Source organism: Oncorhynchus mykiss, chromosome 5, assembly GCF_057628025.1.
Source record: "Oncorhynchus mykiss isolate SJ-2025 chromosome 5, ASM5762802v1, whole genome shotgun sequence".
Taxonomy (NCBI): Eukaryota; Metazoa; Chordata; class Actinopteri; order Salmoniformes; family Salmonidae; genus Oncorhynchus; species Oncorhynchus mykiss.
This window is the reverse complement of record NC_143026.1, coordinates 38,294,738-38,319,963: the sequence shown is the minus strand read 5'-3', so window position 1 is coordinate 38,319,963 and position 25,226 is coordinate 38,294,738. Positions and strand designations below refer to the sequence as shown.

The following is a 25,226-nucleotide window of genomic DNA, read 5'->3' as shown; positions in this document are numbered from 1 at the left end:
GAACAAACTGTAGCCTAATAGTTGAGGTAGGCCTATTCATTATTTATAGATTGAGTAATATAAAACAAACTAGTAGTCGAGTTATAAATTCAAGTTTATTACTTTAAAAGGCAGTTCTTTATTTCAATCACAATGTAAGTAACTGTATGACTGTTGTCTGGCTCATAACACGCAATGGCACACAATTGATCCTCACTCCCCACATCCCTGGACAACTCATGACCCCCACATGACTCCCACATGACTGTATGGCCCATAATACATATAAAAAGGACAAATGCTTTTAACACATCTTAAAACCCTATTAGATGCACATGTTTTTACCACTTGCAGCACAATAAAGACAATGTAAATCATGGGACACACACACACAGGCTGGGTTTAGCACACACACACCACACAGACAGAGTGAGAGAGATCACAAGCACATCTGATTGCCTGTGGATATATTGAAATCCAAATGCTGTATAGAAGACATCACCAATATGAAAACTTGCATGCCTTAAAACAGCACAGAATATGAGGGAACTTTACCTGTTAAACATTTTAAGAAAATAAAATGTTGACAATTTGTCAAGTGTGAGATTGTATTCATACATAGAATATATAGAAGGGTTGCATGAATTAAGAATAGATGGTTTGTACATTTTTATACTTATCTTTTTTACAAAACAAATTATAGAATTTGGGTCGGCTGTTTTGAGTATCCCTTTGGGATAAACGTCAGAAAAAACACACTACACTAAAACAAAATTGATATTGTGCATGTGTGTGAGGTATGATCCTTTTTTTGCTATACCTTTTGAGCTCAAACAACTACGAAAAGAAACTGAACAATGGAAAACTGACTTGGGCGTTGTCCTCAACTTTATGGCTTTGGCATGAAACATAAAATGGCATTAATGGAAAATACCTTAAGGAAAACGTTGTAATGGACGCATCATGGCTCAGTATTCCACTAAGCTACAATCAGGCCCATAATTATTGGCACCATTGATAAAGATCAGAAAAAAATACTGAGCTATATTGTTGGCTCAAAAATAAAATAAGTCAAAATTATTGGCACCCCTGTTTTCAATAGTCTATCGCCCTCCCCTTGTGAGGATAAAGACACTGAGCCTTTTGCTAAAATGTATTATGAGATTGGAGAACACGTTGGGAGGGATCTTAAAGCATTCCTCGTGCTCTTATGGATTTAAACCACTGGTATTCAAGTCTGGAGAATGAGATGGCCATTGGAAAATGTTGATTGTGTGGTCAATTAACAATTTCTTAGTGGATTTTCATTAGTGCTTAGGGTTATTGTCTTGCTGGAAGATCCACTTGCAGCCAAGTGTCAGCCTCCTGGCATTGGCAAGCAGGTTTTTGGTTAAAATGTCCTGGTACTGGGTAAAATTCATGCTGCTGTTGACCTTAACACGGGCCCCAGGACCAGTGGAAGCAAAATAGTCCCATAACATCAAAGATCCACCAATCCAATGTCGTTTATCAAACTCCAGGCAGTGCTATGGTCAGATGTATTTATTTTAGTATTTTTTTTGTTCATCATTATCAAGGGTGCCAATAATTATGGATCTGACTATGTTTAAGATCCCAATGTGTTTGGCCTTGAATAAGAAGTTAAAAGTGAACTGTTTGAAAGCATTGGACAGCCAACTGTCCTTGTTGCATAGCAGAGAGCACCAAGAACAAGCACTCCCAGCAACCACAAATGTTCAGCCACCTGAAATTGATCCAAGGCTGTTTAAAATGTGTAATGTTGCAAAATAGTATCGAATGTCTCCTTTTGAGGTAATCCCAGATAGATACTCATACTGCTAGAGTATGATGACCTGCATAACAGACAAACCGATGGACAAATCCCTTGGGTGACCCACATTTCGCATGGTCCACTTTCTGTAAACTTGAGTACTTTAAATAAAAATGGTGGCATACAAATAACAATGGTAACACTGATAAACACTAACTTGAAATTAGTACTGATAATATATATATCTCAAATATCTAAAAAGGGATGTTAGTCCTTGGGTTAAAAAAAACATCAGTTGCTGTTCTCTTTGGTTGTCACAGTGACGAGTTGCTTGGCAGCCTTGGCAATGTCATAGGCACACTGGATGACCTGCTGCGTGACCAGCTGCATGTCGGAGGGGCAAGGGTTGTGGGGCGAGGCCTTCTGGCACTCCCCATGGAGCCGGCTGGCACTAGAGGTGAGCAGCCGCAGAGACCCTCGCACTGTGTCTGAGCATGGCCTCTGAGTAAAGGAGAGAGGAGGCAGGAGGTACTGTTGGCAAAACATATGCCATTAACGGTCCTATTAACACTGCAGTGTAAGGAGTGGATTTACTGCCATTGTGTGTGTGTGTGTGTGTGTGTGTGTGTGATTGCATAAACTTTTCTCGACCACCCTGAAGAAAAGAGTGCAACATCTAACAACAGAACACCAGCTGACCTAAGATGCAGGACATTCATTTCCCATCCATGTTTACCAAACAAAAAACCCTCTGGCTCTTGCATACAAAGGAGGAGTGTCTCAGTTGGTCATCCCAGCTTACCTTTGGAAACAGGATGGCCATCTCTCTCACAGCCACATGGATCCTTTCTGAGCACGGTACAAAGCTGAGGGGGGAGGAGGAAGAAAACATCAAATACTCAAGTGATCCTTTTTCCAACATAGGTGTTAGTAGATAACTCTGGCCCATTTTTTTTCCTTCTCAATAAGACAGTTAAACAAATATGTTGAATACTTAGGAATGTTTCCAGAAGCTTGCAAAGCCATTGATCCCCTTACTACATAAAGACACTTCTTAAAGAACAAAATCAGCAAGCCATGTCCTGGTGGAGGTTTATTAGTGGACAAGTGAGAGAATGAGCAGCCCTGGTTATGTCCACCATGGAGCAGACAAAATAGAATATACTGAAGTGTCTTCATTAATAGCAACCATGTGCTCCATTTGAGGAAATTGAACACCAGTACTGTATAGATCATTCTTGAATTATGGTGTTAAATGCTGTCCCTTGACTTTGGCACCCAGTAAAAGCACTTTAAAATGACAAAAACATGAGAAATATGTTTTGTTTTATTTAACTTATTTATTATTCAATACTGTAAATACTGTTGGAACTATTTAACGTTTTTCTATAAATTGTAATATTTGTAGCTACTTTTAAGTAAATACCTGCAGTCAACTTGTGCAATAAATTAGGAGATTCAGCAGATTGCGTTCTTCATATCACCCGTCACATATTATGAAGCTTACCATAGTTCCCCAGAACAGTTGAGCGAGTCACGTGTTTGTTTGTAAAATGGCACCACGGTAGAAAGAGGGAGCAGGTGAGTCCAGATGTGTAATGACATGGGTAGCGTTTTATATTGAAAGTCACGTGTTTTGCTTCAATAGAATGATCAAGGACATGAAAGTATAGTTTTACTTCTCAGAAAATAGATTAGTTCAAAACAGTCGCAGGACAATCGCTTCATTTTCAGATGACGACAGAAGTGCAACGCTATTTGGCAAGTAAATGAGCTTATAATGAAAAAATAAAAGGTATTTTTTGCTAAGACGATGCATGGACATCATGTTTCTAATTTGTATCCTAGAAAGAATGTAGCCAGCTACATTTCCTATTGTTTAAATTAAAGTTCATATTTAATTTTATTATAGCAAGAACAGCTCAAATAAAGCAAAGAGAAACGACAGCATCATTACTTTAAGACATGAAGGTCAGTCAATCCGGAACATTTCAAGAACTTTGAAAGTTTCTTCAAGTGCAGTCGCAAAAACCATCAAGTGCTATGACGAAACAGGCTCTCATGAGGAATGCCACAGGAAAGGAAGACCCAGAGTTACCTCTGCTGCAGAGGATAAGTTCATTAGAGTTACCTGCACCTCAGATTGCAGCCCAAATAAATGCTTCAGAGTTCAAGTAACAGACACATTTCAACATCAACTGTCCAGAGGAGACTGGGTGAATCAGGCCTTCATGGTTGAATTTCTGCAAAGAAACCACTACTAAAAAGGACACCAATAAGGAGAAGAGAGACTTGCTTGGGCCATGAAACACGAGCAATGGACATTAGACCGGTGGAAATCTGTCCTTTGGTCTGGTGAGTCCAAATGTAATATTTTTGGGACTATCATTTGTTTTTCAACAGGACAATGACCCAAAACACACCTCCAGGCTGTGTAAGGGCTATTTGGCCAAGAAGGAGAGTGACGGAGTGCTGCATCAGATGACCTGGCCTCCACAATCACCCAACCTTAACCCAATTGAGATGGTTTGGGTTGAGTTGGACTGCAGAGTGAAGGAAAAGCAGCCAACAAGTGCTCAGCATGTGGGAACTCCTTCAAGACTGTTCGAAAAGCATTCCTCATGAAGCTGGTTGAGAGGATGCCAAGACTATGCAAAGCGGTCAGCAAGGCAAAGGGTGGCTACTTTGAAGAATCTCAAATATAAAATATATTTTGATTTGTTTAACACTTTTTTGGTTACTACATGAGTCCATATGTGATATTTCATAGTTTTGATGTCTTCACTATTATTCTACAATGTAGAAAATAGTAAAACAAAAAAAAACTTGAATGAGTAGATGTGTCCAAACATTTGACTGGTACTGTATGTATAACTTTATGACCTGGATTGCCTGTCATTGCAATTTGTTTATTTCTGTTTGGGCTTGTTAGCATATTTAGCTAGCAGCATCCATGGAAATTCACTAATACTTGTGCTATATTTGTTGGCATTCTGGTAAGACGCCCAAAGGTTTTTTTTTGCGTTTTTTTGCCACCCCCTTGTGTACTAAGCCAGTAATACCGTAAATACCGGGATGAGAGGACGGTATATGAAATTAAATCTGGATACCGCCCAAACCTAATTATGACATGTTTTGGTGTATTTAGAGATCTATTTTGGATGCTAGACAGCGAACAAAAGTATTTAATTTATTGTATAGATCAATAAAATCAAAGGCTATTAAAATACAGATTTTCTTTACTAATACAATGTGTCTTTCAGTTTACTGTCATTGGTGTTATTGCCTTAAATCACGAATTAGTTATACAAGGACCTTGAGCATTCTCTCCAGCGGCAAACTGTTAGGGAGGGAGATCTATATTAATGTTAGGGAGGGATCTATATTAATGAAAATTATTAGCTAAACACAACCTCTTAGTCTGTCTACATTTGAGGATTCCAATGATCGTTTGGTGTGTCTAAACCCAAAGTGTTCATTAGTGCTAGTCAATTTAAATAAAGGGAAATAACATTGTGAGCAAATTGATTAATCATATCACTTTGGTAAATTGGGATTTTCTGAAATGGAAGGTCATCAATTCTTTAAAGACTATTTCTTAAAAACTTCTCATTGGTGTTACCATCATTGGTGTTACTACTCTTACTGGTGGCACAATGTTATCATAATGGTAGAAATGATTTAAAGTCATTTAGTTACCCTATAGATTCATTTAGAATGGGAAGATGTACCCAAATACATTTAAATGAAAAAAAAAGCCCAAATGCCAACGTAATTCAAGACCCACCCATATTTTCCCCCGTAGACAATATGATGAAGTGGAGTCTGTTACGCCCTGAAAACATCATCAACAATGAATCATTGTTTGAAACCAACACATGGCTTAGAAATCAGATAATGGAATGCATCATAACTTTCCACCATTTCAATCAATAACAATGTCTCCGTTATAACCCAGGAGACTGAGGACGCATACAAATTGGCAGGGTGAAGTTCTTCCGCAGTGTTCTGTGGTCACCATCTGGAGTGGGGTTTGGCACACAAGTGAAAAAGCAAATACGACACAGCTTTAGTCAAACGGGGGCCAATAGTGAAGGTTTGTGTTAAAGACAACAGTTTGAACTCAAGTGGATTGTATAAACACTGAATGAATAGCCAGTGTGAATCTGTATTTAATAAAAACAGAACCCCCACCCCAAACAGACTAAAAATCTAAGAATCAAGAATTGCCTGTGTGTTGACATGTAAAAGCCCCATAGGCCTGTACAGTGCATTCAGAAAGTATTCAGACCCCTTGACTTTTTCCACATTGTTACATTACAGCCTTATTCCATAATTTAATTGTCCCCCACTCAAATCTACACACAATATCCCATAATGACAAAGAAAAAACAGGTTTTTACTAATTTTAGCAAATATATTAAAAAATTAAAATGTAGAATTCAAGGCATACTAAACCAGCATGGCTACCACAGCATTCTGCAGCAATACACCATCCCATCTGGTTTGCGCTTTGTGAGATTATCATTTGTTTTTCAACAGGGCAATGAGCCAACACACCTCCAGGCTGTGGAAGTGCTATTTGGCCAAGAAGGAGAGTGATGGGGTGCTGCATCAGATGACCTGGCCTCCACAATCACCCGACCTCAACCCAAATGAGATGGTTTGGGATCAAATGGACCGCAGAGTGAAGGAAAAGCAGCCAACAAGTGCTCAGCATGTGGGAACTCCTTCAAGACTGTTGTTTAAGCATTCCAGATAAAGCTGGTTGAAAGAATGCCAAGAGAGTGTGCAAACCTGTCATCAAGGCAAAGGGTGGCTACTAAGAATCTAAATTACAAAATATATTTTGATTTGCTTAACAGTTTTTTGGTTAGTACATGATTCCATAACTGTTATTTGAGATGTCTTCATTATTATTCTACAATGAAAAATCCTTGAATGAGTAGGTGTGTCCAAACTTTTGACGGGTACTGTAACTATTCAGACCCTTTACTCAGTACTTTGTTGAAGCACATTTGGCAGCGTTTACAGCCTCAAGTCTTCCTGGGTATGACGACACAACTGTATCTGGGGAGTTTTCCCATTCTTCTCTGCAGATCCTCTCAAGCTCTGTCAGGTTGGATGGGGAGCGTCACTGCACAGCTATTTTCAGGTCTCTCCAGAGATGTTCGATAGGGATCAAGTCCGGGCTCTGGCCGGGCCATAAGATTATTCAGAGACTTGTCCCGAAGCCACTCTTGCATTGTCTTGGCTGAGAGCTTAGGGTTGTTGTCCTATTGGAAGGTGAACCTTCGCCCCCAGTCTGAGGTCCTGAGCGCTCTGGAGCAGGTTTTCATCAAGGATCTCTGTACTTTACTCTGTTCATCTTTCCCTGGATCCTGACTGGTCTCCCAGTCCCTGCCGCTGAAAAACATCCCCACAGCATTGTGCTGCCTCCACCATGCATCACGGTAGGGATGGTGCCAGGTTTCCACCAGACGTGATGCTTGGCAATCAGGCCAAAGAGTTCAATCTTAGTTTAATCAGACCAGAGAATCTTGTTTCTCATAGTCTGATAGTACCTTTTGGCAAAATTAAAGCAGCCTGTCGTGTGCCTTTTACTGAGGAGTGGCCTCCGTCCGGGGACTCATAAATACCTGATTGGTGGAGTGCTGCAGAGATGGTTGTCCTTCTGGAAGGTTCTCCCATCTCCACAGAGGAACTCTGGGAGCTCTGTCAGAGTGACCATTGGGTTCTTGGTCCCCTTCCTGACCAAGGCACTTCTCCCTTGATTGCTCAGTTTGGTCATATGGCCAGCTCTAGGGAAGAGTCTTGGTGGTTCCAAACTTCTTCCATTTAAGAATGATGGAGGCCATTGTACTCTTGGGGACCTTCAATGCTGTTTTGGTACCCTTCCCCAGATCTGTGTTGACACAATCCTGTCTCGGAGCTCTACAGACAATTCCTTCAACCTCATGGCTTGGTTTTTGCTCTGACATGCGCTGTCAACTGTGGGACCTTATACAGACAGGTGTGTGCCTTTCCAAATCATGTCCAATCAATTTAATTTTAAACTATAAAAATAAAGACCCTGAAGAAGGCACAGTGATGCCAAAACATTGGTGATTTACCCAATAAATGACTGGGAGTTGATATATGGAGTGTGCGTCTGTATTTTTATTTGCCGTTAGTCAGCACATTCACATAAAATGATTTTTCTGGGTGTGCGCCAGCTCATTTTTTAAATTCTACAATCAATTGAATTTACCACAGGTGGACTCCAATGGTTTGTAGAAACATCTCAAGGATGATCAATGGAAACAGGATGACCCTGAGCTCAATTTCGAGTCTCATAGCAAAGGGTCTGAATATGTATGTAAATAAGGTTTCTGTTATTTTTTTGTAATAAATGTGCAAAAATATTTTTTGCAATGTTTTCACTTTGTCATTATGGGAAATAGTGTGTAGATTGATGAGGAAAATGCTTTATTTGACACATTTTAGAATAAGGCTGCAACATAACAAAATGTGGAAAAAGGGAAGGGGTCTGAATACTTTCCGAATGCACCGTATCTGGCATTCCAAAGGGGAATCTGAGACATCGTCCTCTTTGTTTCCTGCCAGCTACGTTTGACACACGCCCCCGCCCCTCAGCACACAGACTGAGGAGAAGGTGATAGTGCCTTGGAGACAAGGATCAAGGCCAGAGTACCACGAGCCAGGGGGGGCCTGGAGAGAGGAAGCAGGGGCCCCCTCAGCACTCTCAGAACAGGGCAACAGGGTAGATAGACAGCCCTGGGCAGCCCTGTCAGAGCAGGGCACCAGGCTGTAGAGACAAGTCCGTCCGCGGCCGGCCCCCTCACAGCAGGGCAGCAAGCCAGAGAAGCGGCCTAAACTTCCTGGCCTGGAGCTAGCCCACACCGTGAGGAAGAAAGTCAGACAGGAAGACACAAGGGCAGGAAGGGGAGGACAGAGTGGGAATACAGGACAGTTAAAACCGAACTCAGGAGAAGAACAAAGAAAAACAGGATACATCCTCTGAATATCACAATTACTGAAGGTTGAAGGATGGATAGGTGAAGGAACAATATATGAGCAGAACCATGTCCCGTATTTAGAACCGATAGGGCAAGTTTTACACAAACCTTTAAGTCAAGAGACCTTTTCTCTAACTGCTGATTGGAGTTTTCTGTGTTCCCCTGACCTTACCTCTCACGTTTGTTCTCCTGTGCGGCCCTCAGCAGCTCCTGAATATTCTTGGTGATCTGCTCCGTCTTACAGATGACGTCCTCTGTGCAGGGCAGGGTGGAGTCAGCCTCAGTCTCATCCTCCCCCTGCTCTGCTGTACTGCTATCCCCGAGCCAACTGCTGTTCCTGCCCATACTGTATGGGGAGAGGAGAGGTTCTATGGTTAGGCACTCCCTCACTTGTGGATCACTTTGTATGTGAGCAACTGCTAAAATGTTTCCACATTTTACATACAGAAGTCAGAAATATACAATATTTTTCTACTATAAACATTTTAAATCAAAAGTCCTACCCGGACTCCTCCAGTCCTGTGTGGTTTGGTGTGTTGTCATAGTCACTCTCCAGCATGCGGCTCTGTCCCTCCAGGCTACAACCCTACAATGGGATGAATGATCAAGTAAGATGATGCTTGTCTCTTAGTTTAGTTTGCAGACAACCTTTGAATCTGGTGAGAGAACAGCCGCACAAACGCTACCACAGTCTGAACGTGCTTGATGAAGCAGACGGATCAGAATCATGCTCTCTGAACCTAAAAAGCCATTTCATATTAAACCAGACCTCAACTGGTTTCAAAGCAGAGAGGAAAACGAGGTAGTACGTTTGAACCAGGGACCAGCTCTGTGGCATTAAGCAGTCAATGAGATCAATATTCCTGTGGTACGGTTAAGGGCTTCAGTACAGATGGTTGTCCACCCCCTATGGCTTGTAAACACGGTTCACACTACAATGAACCATGACATTCTGTATTCCTCATCTGTTTCAACAACCCTGTAGCCTTCTGACAGGATGTATGGAAACACCACAGTGTACATGTCGTGTTTCGGGGCCTTTGAAAACACACAGACACCAATGTATAGCTCTGGCATTTCTAAAACCAGAGAGTTTCTTCAGGTATTCGACACGGCAGTGCTGTCTGGGGGAATAAGGGTTAGTAAAGAACAGCAGCAGAGTGGTGCATGCAGCCAGCCATACCATGCGGAGAGGAGAGGCAGTGAGGTACAGCAGCAGTTGAAGGATAGAGTATGAGGAGATGGTACAGGAGGAGAGGAAGTGGCAAGGCAGAGGGGATAGCACCCCTTCCCTGGGGCAGTTGCCCCCATCCTCTCAGAGGGAAGATTCGGTACTTAACCCTTCGAGCTCGCTCGTCCCGCGACCAGGACAGGGAGGAGGGGAAGGTAGGGAGGGAGGACGAGGCGTTCCCCAAAGGACCCCTCCCAATCTAGAAAGGGTTCAAACCAAGTTCACATAAAGGGAGTTGAGTGTATTCTACAGGAGGAGGGGCGGGGGTAAATGCACAAACAAAAACTGAATTGCCACAAACCAAATATGCTTAAAAATAATTACCACAAACCAAAAACTATGAAGGCAACGGTCCACAGTGAACGGCATAGAACAGTCCAGGAGGGAGCGGTGTGACCTCTGAACTTACGTTTGTAGGGAGGGGCTGGACGATGAGGCTGTCGTCACGGCGAGGAGGCACGCTCCTGTGGGGATACTGCCTCATGGCCGAGCCCGTTTCATACATGGACATGGGGCGGCCCCCGGGGAGAGGGGGGCGGCCGGAGAGGTCCTGGGGGTGCTGCTGGCCACTGGGTGTCTGCCATCTCAGGGAGGACTTCTCAGTCTGCAAGGAGTTCAGCTGGAGGGGACAGGAGTTCAGAATATCAGCATTATTTCTGTGTAATAGCCTAAAAAAAAGGCCTGTATGTGAAACCTAAGGTTATAATACCATGGAGATTGTGAGTATATCAGTGTAGGTTTGGATGGAGAAAAATCTCTCTATCCAGACTCTCCATGACCAGGCAGCTGCACTTCCACTGTGTTTTCACTTCCTTTTCTGTAAATAGCCCTGGTCTGGTCACGAAGGACACTCCCAGACTATTGTTCTCAACTTCTCATGAGAAAGCAACAAACCAGCTGCTTCCTTGAATGAGCTAAAGGTTCCTGTCATATATGGATTACAATCTGAACGTGTTCAACCAAATACCCAAATACCTATTTGCACCGACAACATAAGAAACATGAGAAGGACCAACACAACAAGGGAGCAGTTCTTGTGGGTCTGCAAACATCTGAATCTGCACAAAGCTACTAGACTTACTGTGGGATCGGTGGGTTGTTATAATGCCAAAGTCATAAACATACCTTGCTCTGCATCAACTGGAGCTCCTCACTCAGGTGACAGTTGACCTTGAGCAGCTGCTGTATCTTGGCCTCGGAGGCCGTGAGGGCGCTCTTCACCTCCATGAACTCATGCAACGTAATGGGGCCATCAGACAAGTCCGACGACTCGGAGCTCTGAAGGATGGGGGAGCATGGTGGGATGGAGATTTTAAAAGATGCACATTTAGCACCTTTCCATTTGATTAAAATCTGTTCATACACACCCTGAGGAAGACGACGACAGATGTTTCTCATTTTGAGACAAGCTATCACATAGATATGCTGCCTTTCGTGTTTTCGTACATTCATCGAATGTTTGGAAATGACGTAGAGTCGTGTATTTGTGAAAATTCTATGGTAATATGAATGGGAAAGCGTCAGTACGTTTGGGCAATTAATAGACACTGCAGTAAATAAAAACATGTCTATTTTGTCCAGGCCCGTACTCTACATGGACTGGTGAGCAATTACCAATCAGAGTTCAATAGGCCTGAACAAAAGGTGTGCTATTCACTTTGAACTGGACTGTGTGTTTACACTACAGGGAGCAGCAACAGCGCGACTTTAGATCCATAAAAAGCAATTGCAAAAGCCACAAAATACACCTTAAATGGTTCTCTTTAAATACAGTATGTAAATACCATGGGAGTCATCTTACTTTGGAGAACTTTACAACAAACAACCAAAAAGAAAAGGTAGGCTCTCTCTCCCTCAATCGGCTACTGTATGCACATCAACAACGAATTAGCTCAAATCTAGTGAGGGATAAACCGTCTCAAACTTTTTTCAGCATGTGGTCCTAGTTGGCAGTCCAAATTGCACTGATACGATTAGGAATAGAAGCCTACTCGCCCTGGCTGACGAAGGAAGTAGGGTTGCAGGGTGCGACAGCTCCTTTGAACTAAAAATACAAATGTGTTTTAGCCTACTGTAGTTACGGACACTGACTGTAGCATAATATAATATATACTGAACTTGTGCACACATTTATTTACATCCCTGTTAGTGAGCATTTCTCCTAATCCATCCACCTAAAAAGTGTGGCATATCAAGAAGCTGATTAAACAGCATGATTATTACACTGGTGCACCTTATGGTGGGGACAATAAAAGGCCACTAAAATGTGCAGTTGTCACACAACACAATGCCACAGATGTCTCAAGTTGAGGGAGCGTGCAATTGGAATGCTAACTGCCGGAATGTCCACCAGAGCTGTTGCCAGAGAATTTAATGTTAATTTCTCTGCTATAAACCGCTTCCGTCGTTTTAGAGATTGAAATTGGCAGTACGTCCAACCGGCCTCACAACTGCAGACCAAGTGTATGGCGTCGTGTGGGCGAGCGGTTTGCTGATGTCAACATTGTGAACAGAATGCCCAATGGTGGCAGTGGGGTTATGGTATGGGCAGGCATAAGCTACGACAACGAACACAATTGCATTTTATCCATGGAAATTTGAATGCAGAGATACCGTGACAATATCCTGAGGCCCATTGTCGTGCCATTTATCCACTGCCATCTCCTCATGTTTCAGCATGATAATGAACAGCCCCACAACACAAGGATCTGTACACAACTCCTGGAAGCTGAAAATGTTCCAGTGGTTCCATGGCCTGTATTGTTGCATGTTGCGTTTTTATTTTTGTTCGGCATAATATATCTTGTAGTGAAACTATACACCACATTTAAAATTGTCTCAGGAATAGAAGTGGAGGAATGTTTTCATTCAGCATCTTGAGATAATGAAAATGCACGGTTAGGGACCGTGCAAACATGCAGTCTTTGTCAGCGAAATAAAAGGAGACAATAGCCTATGTCAACCACATAAAATATGCATCCAAGTCCAACTTAAATGTATCATGTTGGATCATTTTCACAGCTTTTCATATCCTTGAAACTGGTCCAACTCATGTAATTTCAAAGTTTTGCAGGGAAAATCTTTTTGCTGTTTTAGTTAGGCTAATGTATTTTCTCCCCGGTCCCTCCACATCCTCGCTCAGAGCAGAAATGGAAAATAACTTTACTGATGTCAACTAGATTAGGCTAATTATTATTGATGCATTCTATAATTCATTTTTTTTTGTCTTCTAGAGCAACAAGTAAAGACAGAAGAGAAGCTGCATATAGGCTTGTCTAATTATAGAAAAGTTGGCTAACAAATAGCCTACCAAATGTCAGAAATGATATGGGGTGAAAGTAGTCTGAGTAGGCAGAGATGACTAGCTGGAACCATGATGTGTTCGGACAATAGTGTACGCAATCAATCAATCATTATAGGCTACAAGTGAACCTAGTGACAATCAACAAATATCATTAGACTTTTGGTGTTTTAAGGTGAATGGCGTGCATTGTTTTAGATGCTGGAATCCTTATGGAGTGGATTGAACATGCGCAGGTAGCCTCCTTTTTGAAGTGATTTGATGAAAACATCATGCCGGGTGGTGTCATGTCACGTCACATTAAAGGGTATTATAGCCTACTTTTTTACAGTTAAATTACGTCTATAGTATTATTCCCAAAAAATATGAAAGGGCGTGCACACATAGGTCCCGCACCCACTATCAAAAAAACAAACATTCCCAATACATTTGATTGACAACTAAGGGATATGCACTAACTGTGGATAACAGTCATTCAAGTTCAGCAAAGCGAGTCACATGCAAGCTAACCAAATTACACCTGCAACTTGTAGCTAGCCACCGAAGCTGCCACTCACCCACTTGTATAACATGACATCCCATCCCTCCAACTTGCTAGCTACGAGGCTCTGTGTTTTTAGCTTGCTAAATAGATAAGCTTGCCACGTTATGACTTGTGATAACTTTCCTGGCTTGTTTGTGTTGAGACCCGCACTTTTCTTTCATCCGAACGGCTAAAGACAGCGAACAACGTACAAGCTGTGATTTACAACTATTATAAATATTTATTCGATTACCAAGAAATGTATTGGTGAATATGAATTATGCAAATAGAAGCCATTTTTTAAATATATTACAAAATGTTGGTTTTTGTAACAAACTGAATTTGATATTTTTTGAATGATAATATGTCTTTGTTTCATATCTGCAAAGTAGTTAAAATAGTGTCAGTTTCACATAATGGCTATGCCAATACTATGTTAATGGTAATGAAAAACAAAACTAAAAACGACAAATATGGTGTTACCTTGGTTCTGCCATCTTTCCCATTCTTCCCAGGGGCTGGTTCCCGCTCTGGATCTTCATCAGACGCCACACTGTCATAATCTGGCTGGTCTTCATTATCCTGGTTATCACTCCCGTGACGGCTGTTGATTCCCTTCAGGATGAGCTCTATGTCCTCTGAGGAGAGAGAGCAAGAGTCAGGGGAGTGGACCACGCCACAACCATGCCATGGTGGGTACAGTAATGAGCTTTGTTCCAAAGTGCCAAATGTAAGTAAAGTAGCTTCAGATTACTGTACTATACCTCTGGGACTTTTACAGGAGTTCCCACGTTGCCGACGTTTGGCGTCAGTTAATATATCAATGACGAGTGTTGCAAATTCATGTGCGTTGAACCTCGCTAGCTTCTGCCGGCCCTGCAAAACAAGACAACATTATGAAGCGGCTGTTTTGGAAGATAAGACTCTTCAATCAAATGCATAAAACTCACCTAATGGCTTGGGAAAGAGACCCACCAATTTGACATAACAGTGAATTGCATTTGTAGTTGACTTGCCTGGTTTCTGGTGGATGAGTACTCAGGGTTGACAGGGAGGAAAGGCACCACAGTTGTGTCTGTTACCAGAGTGCCGTGGTTCTGAGTCACCAGCCACACTGACACAGCAAAGACGAACCATAAATATACATAATTTGTTTCATATTAATAATCTATTAAACACACCTAGTGATACCTTTATCAAACACTTATAAGCAATCACAATTTCTGCTAAACCTACTGGGTCAGTCTTGAATTGCAGTGGCATTTGGGCATGGCATTTTAGAAGAAAAAAAATCATTGAAATGTATTTGGGTACGTCTTTCCATTCAAAATCAACTGATATGGCAGCTTAATTACTTGAAATAACATTGTGCCACCAGTAGGAGCTAGTAACACTAACGATGATAATACCAATGAGACATTTTAGGTGATTGAACATTTTCTTAAAATGGAGGCCACAGATACCCAAATGTAAGGTTTTGCTCACATTGTTATTTGTCATCATTCCAACTGAGTAACACCAAGTGACACTTTGGACTCAGACATACCAAATTATCAACGGAATCCTCAAATGTATGACATAAAAGATAAATTATTAGCTAATCACACTTCTTTAATATAGACCCCCCCCCCGATAACAGTTTGCTGCTGGAAGGAATGCTCAAGGTCCTTGAAGATCTTTAATGAGTGATTTAAGGCAGTAACACCAATGACATAAAACTGAAGGATTACTCATTTTTTTTATAGAAATACACAATATATTAACTACTTTTGTTCACCTTTTAGCATTCAAAATAATAGATCTCTAAATCCCCAAAACATGTCATTATAACGCTACACGTCACTACTGTGACAACCCATTTGCTTACCCTAAGTCCTTTAAATAAAAGTTGCAGTAAAAAAAATACTTGCATTATGTTTTATCCTTGAAAAACAGTTCAAAATAAACAGACATGTGATGTGTAACTATTTTTTTTTTTTTATGGTTGCATAGGCAAGGGCCACAAAATGCCACCGCAATTCAAGAACAACCCTACTACAAACAATCAAATGTCACTGTATCTGTTCACCTGCATCAGTTTCTCTTCTGTCCACTTCATCATAAACGTCCATGGCAAGCTCTTCAAACTGATGGTTAGTGAGCTGAAATCACAAGCCACAGTAAAATCACATCACTGGTTTGTCAAAAGGACCATAATAAAACTAAAAGTTCATTTCACTCACAGACTGGAGTTTTTTCTTTGCAGCTTTTGCAAATTCTGACAAATCCAGACTGCTGTGGACAAAAATAATAAATAAAATAATATATAAATTACACACACACACACACACAGTACCAGTCAACAGTTTGGACACACCTAGTCATTCAAGTGTTTTTCTTTATTTTTAGTATTTTATACATTGTAGAATAATAGTGAACATATCAAAACTATGAAATAACACATATAGAATTGTATGTAGTAACCAAATAAGTGTTAAACAAATCAAAATACATTTGAGATTCTTCAAAGTAGCCACCCTTTGCCTTGATGACAGCTTTGCACACTCTTGGCATTCTCTCCACCAACCAACTTTTGACTGGTGCTGGTACACACACACAATCTATATATCATCAGTTTATATAGCAAATGCAAGACAATAAATTATAGCCAACAGTTGACATACTTACACATTTCTTTCCCATCAACATATGAAAGCAAAGGGAGATAAACAATGGTGTGGTAAAGGAATGATGTTTTAACCTCAGTTACTACGGATACACACAGATGCATTTCATTTTGGCTTATCAGACTTCGAGGTTTTTGTAAAAATATCACAAAGATGCCTGAACAGCATTCTATTACACCATAAGCAAGCAATGGTGTTGGGTTCAGTTCTTACCGGTCAGCCATTTGTGGAATTATGAAGTGCTGTCCGTTTCTATGATCTAGTAGGCAAACACAGTCAGATTAGAACAAACAAACATCATTGTTCAATTCATCAATGAATCACCATCTCCCTATAACCCCCCCTCCTTCTCTGCACTCTTACCTGGCCTTCTCCCACAGAGGTAAAATGCCAAGCAGTCAGTGAGTTCATACTGGATCTCTACCAGTCTGTCTGCCAGCTCCTGATGCCCTGCTTGTCTGAGCGGAACAGGAATAAAAGGTCATGAGTCTTCTCCACATCAATATTAGTGGCGGTGAGGTCAATTTCTGTTTACTGTAAATGCCAACTATAGCACTATTTATTTCTAAGAACGCTCTACAATAAAGCCAAGGGTGGTGAAGTTGTATTTTATTCAGTGAGTTGACACATCTGTAATCATGTAGATTCTTCTAATAAACTTTAGTACTAGGCAGCCTCATAAACCGTTCTCTGCGAAAGAGTTGTGCAACCATCAGGGGTAATGGATTGCTCCCGTGCAGTATAAAAGAGTATGAAGCCTGCTTTACCTTGCGTAGTCAATAGGGGTCTTACCCCCCATGTCTAGGGCATCGGGATCCGCCCCATACACAGCCAGCAACTCTGCCTGCGACACCTGGCCTGCCTTAGCTGCTACATGCAGCGGAGTGTTTCCTTTTTCCTGAAGAACAAACAGGCCACCACCCCAAAACAATATGACACTGGACACTGTGTGGGCACTGTTGTAATAATGTGCAGGCTCATAATCATTCCATTATGTATTGACACATTTCAGGCCATTTTTGACATACCGGGTGGAAGAAGTTGGCCTGGGCTCCCAAAGACAACAGTCTCAGGCACGTCTCCAGGTTCCCAGTCCGAACACTGGAGTGGAGTTGCTAGAGGCAACACCAAAGAGAGGTTTGGTTAGCTAACAGCTCAAAAAAAAAATTGGGGGGATAAATTGGCAAATGAATGAGCTCAATGGCAACGAAGCTTGCAATCCAGGGGATGTTCTAGCTGCAATCTCTCACCTTACTGAGGTCCTTCGTAGTGACACTGTCATCCTCTCGACAGGGCATTCGATGGACATAAGCCAGCATCTGATATTTGGCCTTGATGAACTCCGTTTTATGGGGACTGGAAAGGGAACAGACACACACTAATAAACCTCTGAGACTGTCCTCACCCCAATGGTACTTTAATACAACAGAGAGTCCCACACTGATGGTCATAGATCATGGCGAGACTAGATGCTTATGCTTTGTCATGACATTGTTGAAAGTTCCATTGTTTAACCTTCAACAAAAAGTTTGAAATGTGTTCCACTCACTGGACTCTGTCCTGGGGGTTGGCCTTGCGTTTCCCACTCGAGATAGACGAGGGATCCAGAAGGCAGTGCTCCCAGATGGAGTTGGACCCATTGCTGTACAATGTCTGAACCATCTAGAAAAGAAGCAAACAATAAAACCACTGTTCTCCGATGGTAAAAGCAAAGATACCACAATAGAAAATGACTCAAGTAAAAGTGAAAGTCACCCTGTAAAATTCTACTTGAGTAAAATATACTTTTATTAAGCAAACTAGACAGCAAACCAGGGGCACACTCCAACACTCAGACATAATTTACAAACAAAGCATGTGTGTTTAGTGAGTCTGCCAGATCAGAGGCAGTAGCAATCAAAGACCAGGGATGTTCTCATGATAGTGTGTGATTTGGACCATTTTCTGTCCTGCTAACCATTCAAAATGTAACGAGTACATTAGGGTATCAAGGAAAATGTTTGGATTAAAATTAGCATTATCTTCTTGTAGTGAATTAAAATTTGTCAAAAATATAAATAGTAAAGTACAGATACCCAAAATAACAACTTAAGTAAAATTACTTTAAAGACTACCAAAGTACTTTACACCACTGACTGTTCTTGTGTCAGTACTACTGTGTGAGTTTGTGTGAGGTGCCCACCTGTAGTTGGGAGGGGGGCCATGGTGTATGGGTCAGGTGTCGGACTTGGGAACTGTGTCGTCCCAGACCCCGGTGGATGCTGCAGCACTCATCACAGACCAGCACACCCCTGTTCACTGAGCCCCAACATGGGCCTGGAAAACATACACACACACACACAAGATTAGACTCAATATTACTACAAAGGCTCCAAGTCCACACACAAACACCATAAAGACTAAAATAGTCATGCATCCAGTGCACCAGCCTGTTCTCAGAGCATTTCCTATTATTCCGTACATAAATCCAAGACATTTCATTCAGTATGACATGTTACGTTTGGTATGGTTACATAAAACAGATGGTTACTTAAGGCAAAAACTGAAAGTATGTTGGTTGGTCAGGGTGGATGTATAACACGAACATCTAGCTACCCAAAGGTTGCAAGTTCAAATCTCATCTGGGACCATTTTAGCATGTACCTAACCCATTAATCTAACTCCTAAACTTAACCCTAACCCCTAGCTCGCTAACGTTAGCAACCTAGCAAGAATTCATAGCATATACGTTTAGCAAATTTGCCACATATTATACGTTTTGCAAATTCGTAACATATTATAAGTTTGCAAATCTGTTACATAAAACTTTAGCAAATTCATGTTTTATTTAAAGAACAGAACAAATTATTATGACGGCCTACCCCTGCTGACTCTGGGCAAATGGTGTGCCACCCTATGTGATACAGCCTGGATTCGAACCAGGCACTGAGATGCAGTGCCTTAGACCACTGCACTATTCGAGAGCCCAACTTATTGTATGTTTGAAAAGGCATAACATAAAATAGGAATTGTAATTGATAACATATCATACGAAATGGGTTACACTGAAAGATATTCACAAATTAATACATACCATACGAAACTTAACATATCACACCAAAAACGGATTTACGTACATAATAAAACGAAGTGCTCTGAAACCAGGTTGAGTGTACAAATCATTCTTCATGCATATTTGTTTTATGATTTCAGCCAGACAGCAACTCCCTAGCTACAAATGGCATAGCTAACTATTTGACACAATATAAACAAGATATACCCCAACTAACGTTAGCTTGCAAGCTAAAACAAAAAATAATGACTCTTGTAAAGTCTAGCTAGCCATAAGCTAACCAGCTAGCTAGGAACAATAAAGTTGAGAGCAGCTAGTTAGCAACAGACAGCTAAGGCTACTGTAGCTGACTTCCCCATTCTTCTTTGTTAACGTAGATATCATTGTCATAGCAGCAAGTATGTAGCTAGTTGCAAGCAACGCGATGCATTGTTAGAACTAACGTTTCAAGAATGTGAATCCCATTGAAAGTGAAAATCAAGCAAACAAAGAGTAAAAGGGCTTGGGCTATCATTCTATGAAATTCAATTGCTAGCATAAGATAGCTTGCTTGCTAAATTCATAAGGCTAGACAGCCATCGCTTAGCTTACCCGGGGCGCTACAATCAGCGCAGACCTGACAGTCTCTGTTGTTGCGCAGACGCTTTGACATCCCGTAAGCGCGCAAACTAGCTGGTTGTATAGAGAAAGCCCTTTAAACTATCCGGTTCAACGGAAACTCATGTGACACACTATGCTAGTATCTAATGTAGCTACAACGACGAGGTCAGAGAATTTGATAAGGGAAAATGCTAACTGTCTATGCTATCTCATTATCATCAAGATCCCCTCTCCAAAGAGCCCTCCCTGGCTCCCTCCCGTTATCTGACGTCAACAACAGAAAGCGAGAGGCATCTGGGTTGTCATTGAAAACGCAAACACCAAAATTCTATATATGTTTACCTCATATTGTGGTACTACTAATGTATTTTTGATACACCGCGTGATTATAGCCTATTATATTTGTCAAATGTTCACATTGATTACAATGGAGGTAGTGGTACGTTGAAGCTATTTGTAGGCCTGGCTAGATCTTAATTTTCACTAGCTGTAATTTTGACAATATTTGTAAACCTAATGCAGATTAGGTATACTCTCCTAATATATTAGGTGGAGATAATCACAGATTACACTGCAAAATAAAACAGTGAACAGTGAAATATCTTTCAACCCACACATTTAAACCCTTATGTTGTGTGAATGGGTGAGTGAGAGAGCGCGCGCGTGTACCTGCCTGTGTGTGTAGCCTACCTGCGTGCGTCCGTGCATTCTTTATCAACCATAGACTGCAAATACAAGCCCTATCATCAAGAATTGGCAGTGTACTGCACCGTGTCGCTTTAAAGGGGGCGTTCGGTCGCATATTCCCAATCTGCCAGAGTGTAAATTGAAGAGAGGGACTCATTTGAAGCAAATAGCTGGCCTTGTGCGATTGAATCAACAGCAACAGCGGGGCGCAATGGGAGGTAAATTAGGTTTTTCGATTTGAATAGGCTATGTTATAAAATATCAAAATTGTCTTGAATGCCTCACCAACTTTCAATGATATCGTTATGTTTTTTCATTCCAGAGGCCGAGACGCGTCAGAAATTGCTGCGCAATGTGAAGAAAGAGGTGAGTGCCTTCAGTATTTGCAATGTTTTTAACGACAAATTATTAGAAGCAACCGTTGGTCATGGATCTCTGGCAGCCGTTCTGTTGTATTTGGATGCCCAAAATAAGATTGTAAATTGGAGACACCGGGAAGTCTGGTGTATATGCTTTAATAAAATTGACCATAAGGATACATGTAGCCTAATAGGATATTATATTCTTTAGATCGTGATTTTATTATAAAGGATGCGTTCAGGGGCGATTGAAATACGTATGTATATATACAGATACATAGCAATTATTTGGTATCAGTAGGCAGGCCTAGGCAGTAACGCCACGATCAAAGTAGCAGTAATGGATCTGTTATCTCTGCATGACGTGAATACGTGTGCATGTCACAGTGCAGAGCCAAGAGCAACATCATTAGGATTATTGATAACCGCTCTTACGTGTGTTTTTCGTTTATCTGAATGCTAATGCTGTAATGGAGGGCAACTCAATTCACTGGGCATGCTCATACCTCGGATAGCCTATTACCCCTCTCTCTTTTATATGAAAAAACACGTAATCAATTGATCAGATGATATCTTGCTTCATCCTGTGTCTGGAAATTAGGCCTAAAGGATGTGGTCACACTTTATTTGGATAGTCCAGATAGTGGTCACACTTTATTTGGATAGTCCAGATGCTCTACAGATGGTTGTATTATCAACAAACTATCTCTTGATAAGCAACTGCTTGCTAAGGTTATGGTTATGGTTAGGTTTAGGTTTAGAATAAGGGTTAAGTTTAGGGTTAGTGTTATGGCTGGGGTTAGGATTAGTAGATAGTAAGTTGAAATGTTACTGATAGTCTGTAGACAGTCCATCTGTAGATGCTCTACAAACTATCCAATTAAAGTGATAAGGATGTTGTTCTTGTGACATAAAGTCACGGTTTATTATTTGGGGACTCCTCGCAGTTATCTGTTAGCTACAGCCAGACCATTCTTCAAAGGAAAATTGTCTGGCTTATGGTATAGTTGGGCTGTAGCACTACAGAAACCTGAAAAGGAGAGAAGAGACCAACTTCCTGTCTGGCTTATTTTCTTTGTAGCTGCATGCTGGTGTGTCCTCTGTTCTAGCTCCGTTTATGAGATTGTATTTTGCCCTGAAAAGTAAAAGAGCATTATTAGCAGCATATTGTATCGTGTTCTAATTTGTATGGATAGCAATGTCCATCTTTGTGCCATTTTTTTAGATGACAGAAAAACAGTCTCTCTCTCGCACGCACGCAGGCATGCATGCATGAACACGCAAGCAAACAGGCAGTCACACACATGCACACAGGCACATGCAAGAGAAACAATATTATTCTGCCCAGTTATTGGCAGCAATTCTTCTCGTCTCATGTTGGCAATCATTGGTCACATGCCCCCTGGGATGGTAAACAGGAGTGTGAGGTTTGCATGTGGAGGCCACATCACAAAAGGGACATGACTAGCACCAGGTCATGCAGCAAGGAAGAGGGTCCTAGTTGGTGATAGTAAATATATACTGTATCTCAAACCCAGACTTTTTTTTTATCTATTGTTGCAAAATCGCTCCCCATCCTTGCCTCCTTCTGCACTTTGATTTCTTCTCTTTCTGTGCCTACTCTTGTCAGACCCTGTCTCTTTAAGTGCCTGTCATATCAAATCCCACCTCACCTTTGTCTCTCTCTCTTTTTCTCAGGTGAAACAGATCATGGAGGAGTCAGTGACTCGGAAGTTTGTGCATGCAGACAGCAGCCATATCATATCCTTCTGTGGTGAGTGTGTTCATGTCGTAATATATTACTTATTGAATTTACAGTTCATATGGCTCATTGGAGTTTTGACTTGCTCATTTTGAGTTTTTATGGTTTGTTAACCCCCAATTAAAGGCCCAGTGCTGTCAAAACTGTGATAGTCTTGTGTTTTATATATATTTCCACATAATGAGGTTGGAATAATATTGTGAAAATTATGATATTTCCCTTCTAGGGAAGCTGTTTAAAAAGACGACCTGAAATTTCACCCTGTTTTAGTGGGATGGAGTTTTGGCCTGCCTAGTGACATCACCAGATGGGAAATTGGTTAATAGACCAATAAGAAATAGAGTTCCAAACCTCTACCAATATAACAGTTAGTTTTCAGTTTTCCCCTCCTAGCAAAATTCTTGATTGAGAAATGACTCTTTGCTAAGAAGCTATTATTATTTTTTTGACCATTTCAGTTGAAAACAATCACAGTGAGGTACGTAATTATTACAAGCCCACTGAAGGACTTTAGTGCCACATGGCAGTGCTGTGCTCTTGTGACTGGATGGGAGGGAGGGTGCATGCCATAGTTGATGGGCAAGCCTAGCTGCATAGCTGGTCTGGGTAGGTCGAAGTGTTGATTTAAATGAATGACTGCTTGGCTTACAGTATGTGTAACCTGCTTGGTTTCTCATCTTTGACCGAAGACCATTACTATTGTAATAAGAGCCAGAGTAGAGTGAATAGAAAGAAGTAAGAGATCGTGGCAAGAAATACATAATATTTTTTGGTAACCTTATCTCCAAAGAGCACCTACCAAAAGGTAGGTGGTACTTCTGGGCCACCCAATTGTAACCAATGATTACTTGGGTAAGAGGACAGACCGTGATAGTAAGAACCCATGGTCAAAGCATACGCTCCAGTTTTGGAGGAAAGTTTTAAAAAGTCTCCATCTGCCTATGGTCATATCATCTCTAACTGGTACTGCAGATCTTACAGATATTTCCCCATTATCACTCGATTCAGGTTTCCAAAGGTGGTCATTACTTCCTTTGCAATATGTACACCAAGTCTTGAAGAACAACCAAATGAAATCATTCGGTGAACTAAGTTCAGACTTCTATCTGCCAAAGTCAGATTTCTTTAGCTATTTACAGCTAAGAGACTATTTACTGAAACACCACAAATGGGTAAAAATTAAGGGTGAGCCCTCTCTCATAGAAAAACATTTATCAATACTCAGAAAAGGGCAACTGGTAGTTAACAAATTACAAAACTATACCAATCTATTGCAGTCACGACATAGAGCAATACTCTGCAAAGTGCAAGTGGGAATCTCCTCAGTGGTTGGGAAAGGGTACGGGGGCTGGACACGCAGCGACCCAGACCACGCTGCTGATTGGAGATCACACATACTGACTCAAGGTAGTTTGGGGAATGGGTAGGGGAGCTAGACAATAATAATGATGACGCCGACAATTATGTTTACACTACCTCTATTAGGAATTGCTATGCTTGAAAATATAGTACAAATATAAGTTAATAACAAAATGAAAAAGAAAGAGCACCTTTCTCTCTCGTCACAGACTCGAGCAGTGCTGCTATTCTCCGTCAACTAAAGAATCACAGTTGGTTTGAACGATTGCTTTGTAATCTCTTCACAATTGTCCTCCACCCCATCACTCTGGTGTCACAGACTCACATTTCACACTTGTGATGTGACACATAGGATTATTGTTACATTAAGAGCACAGCAGTAAGATTATGGAGTCAAAAGTAGGTGGATTATTGCTGGTTGAATTGTACGGAGGTAAATGCCATAGGTATTATGTTAATTTCACATAAAAAATCTGAGTCAGAACATGTTTTTTTAAATTAATTTGTCTCATGACTACATTGACATTTACAGAGCAAGTGACATTGGGCATCATCCTGTGGAGTTGAAATGTCAAGCCCGGCCACCTCCTACTACCCCAAAGTGTGTACGGTCACGTTCTCACCCGAACACAGCTTGATTTTAGGTTGGCACCGGCCACAGCCATAGAGATGTGTAGGTCCATCTGTGTTAAATTTAACTGACAGCAGACACTATGCAAAGGTGTTGATACTACACCTCTACACATCCATGGATATCCTAGCAACAGTAAACATCGTTTGTCAGTTTTTAGTCTATTTCTGGTCCTGCTGAGAGCCACCTGCACCTTCCCTCTAACCCGTCTCTGCTTACCTGCAGTAGCACTCAGACTGTCCAAGGGTTTTCACTGGTTGCGCCTGAAAATCTAATTAGCAAACTC

At 41.2% G+C, this 25,226-nt stretch overlaps 2 protein-coding genes across 19 annotated transcripts in view; one reads left to right on the top strand and one right to left on the bottom strand.

The window, feature by feature from the left end:
* Positions 1-76: 76 nt before the first annotated feature.
* Positions 77-21,036, bottom strand: LOC110523757 (ARF GTPase-activating protein GIT2). Of its 18 annotated transcripts, XM_090236624.1 has the most exons (21): positions 20,134-20,816; positions 18,673-18,806; positions 18,040-18,152; positions 17,741-17,846; positions 17,519-17,605; positions 17,258-17,388; positions 16,854-16,948; positions 16,704-16,749; positions 16,047-16,098; positions 15,893-15,965; positions 14,841-14,938; positions 14,589-14,700; positions 14,308-14,462; positions 11,126-11,278; positions 10,410-10,619; positions 10,110-10,199; positions 9,273-9,355; positions 8,942-9,115; positions 8,445-8,642; positions 2,553-2,616; positions 77-2,251 (listed from the first exon to the last, which is right to left on the bottom strand). In XM_090236624.1, the coding sequence occupies exons 1-21, from the start codon at positions 20,192-20,194 to the stop codon at positions 2,042-2,044; spliced, it is 2,445 nt and encodes an 814-aa protein (XP_090092750.1). In that variant the 5' UTR covers positions 20,195-20,816; the 3' UTR covers positions 77-2,041. The 18 variants fall into 18 exon arrangements, with proteins under 18 accessions (XP_090092750.1, XP_090092737.1, XP_090092736.1 ...); XM_090236611.1 differs by lacking the exons at positions 8,445-8,642; positions 20,134-20,816 and adding an exon at positions 20,833-21,036 and having other exon boundaries at positions 77-2,281; XM_090236610.1 differs by lacking the exons at positions 8,445-8,642; positions 20,134-20,816 and adding an exon at positions 20,833-21,029.
* The window catches only part of sgsm1b (small G protein signaling modulator 1b), a 22,403-nt gene continuing 18,015 nt past the window's right edge, over positions 20,839-25,226 (top strand). The window contains exons 1-3 of the mRNA XM_021602729.3: positions 20,839-21,047; positions 21,152-21,195; positions 22,887-22,962. Coding sequence (XP_021458404.3) covers positions 21,041-21,047; positions 21,152-21,195; positions 22,887-22,962 — 127 coding nt within the window. The 5' untranslated portion in view covers positions 20,839-21,040. The remainder of the gene's footprint in view (positions 21,048-21,151; positions 21,196-22,886; positions 22,963-25,226) is intronic.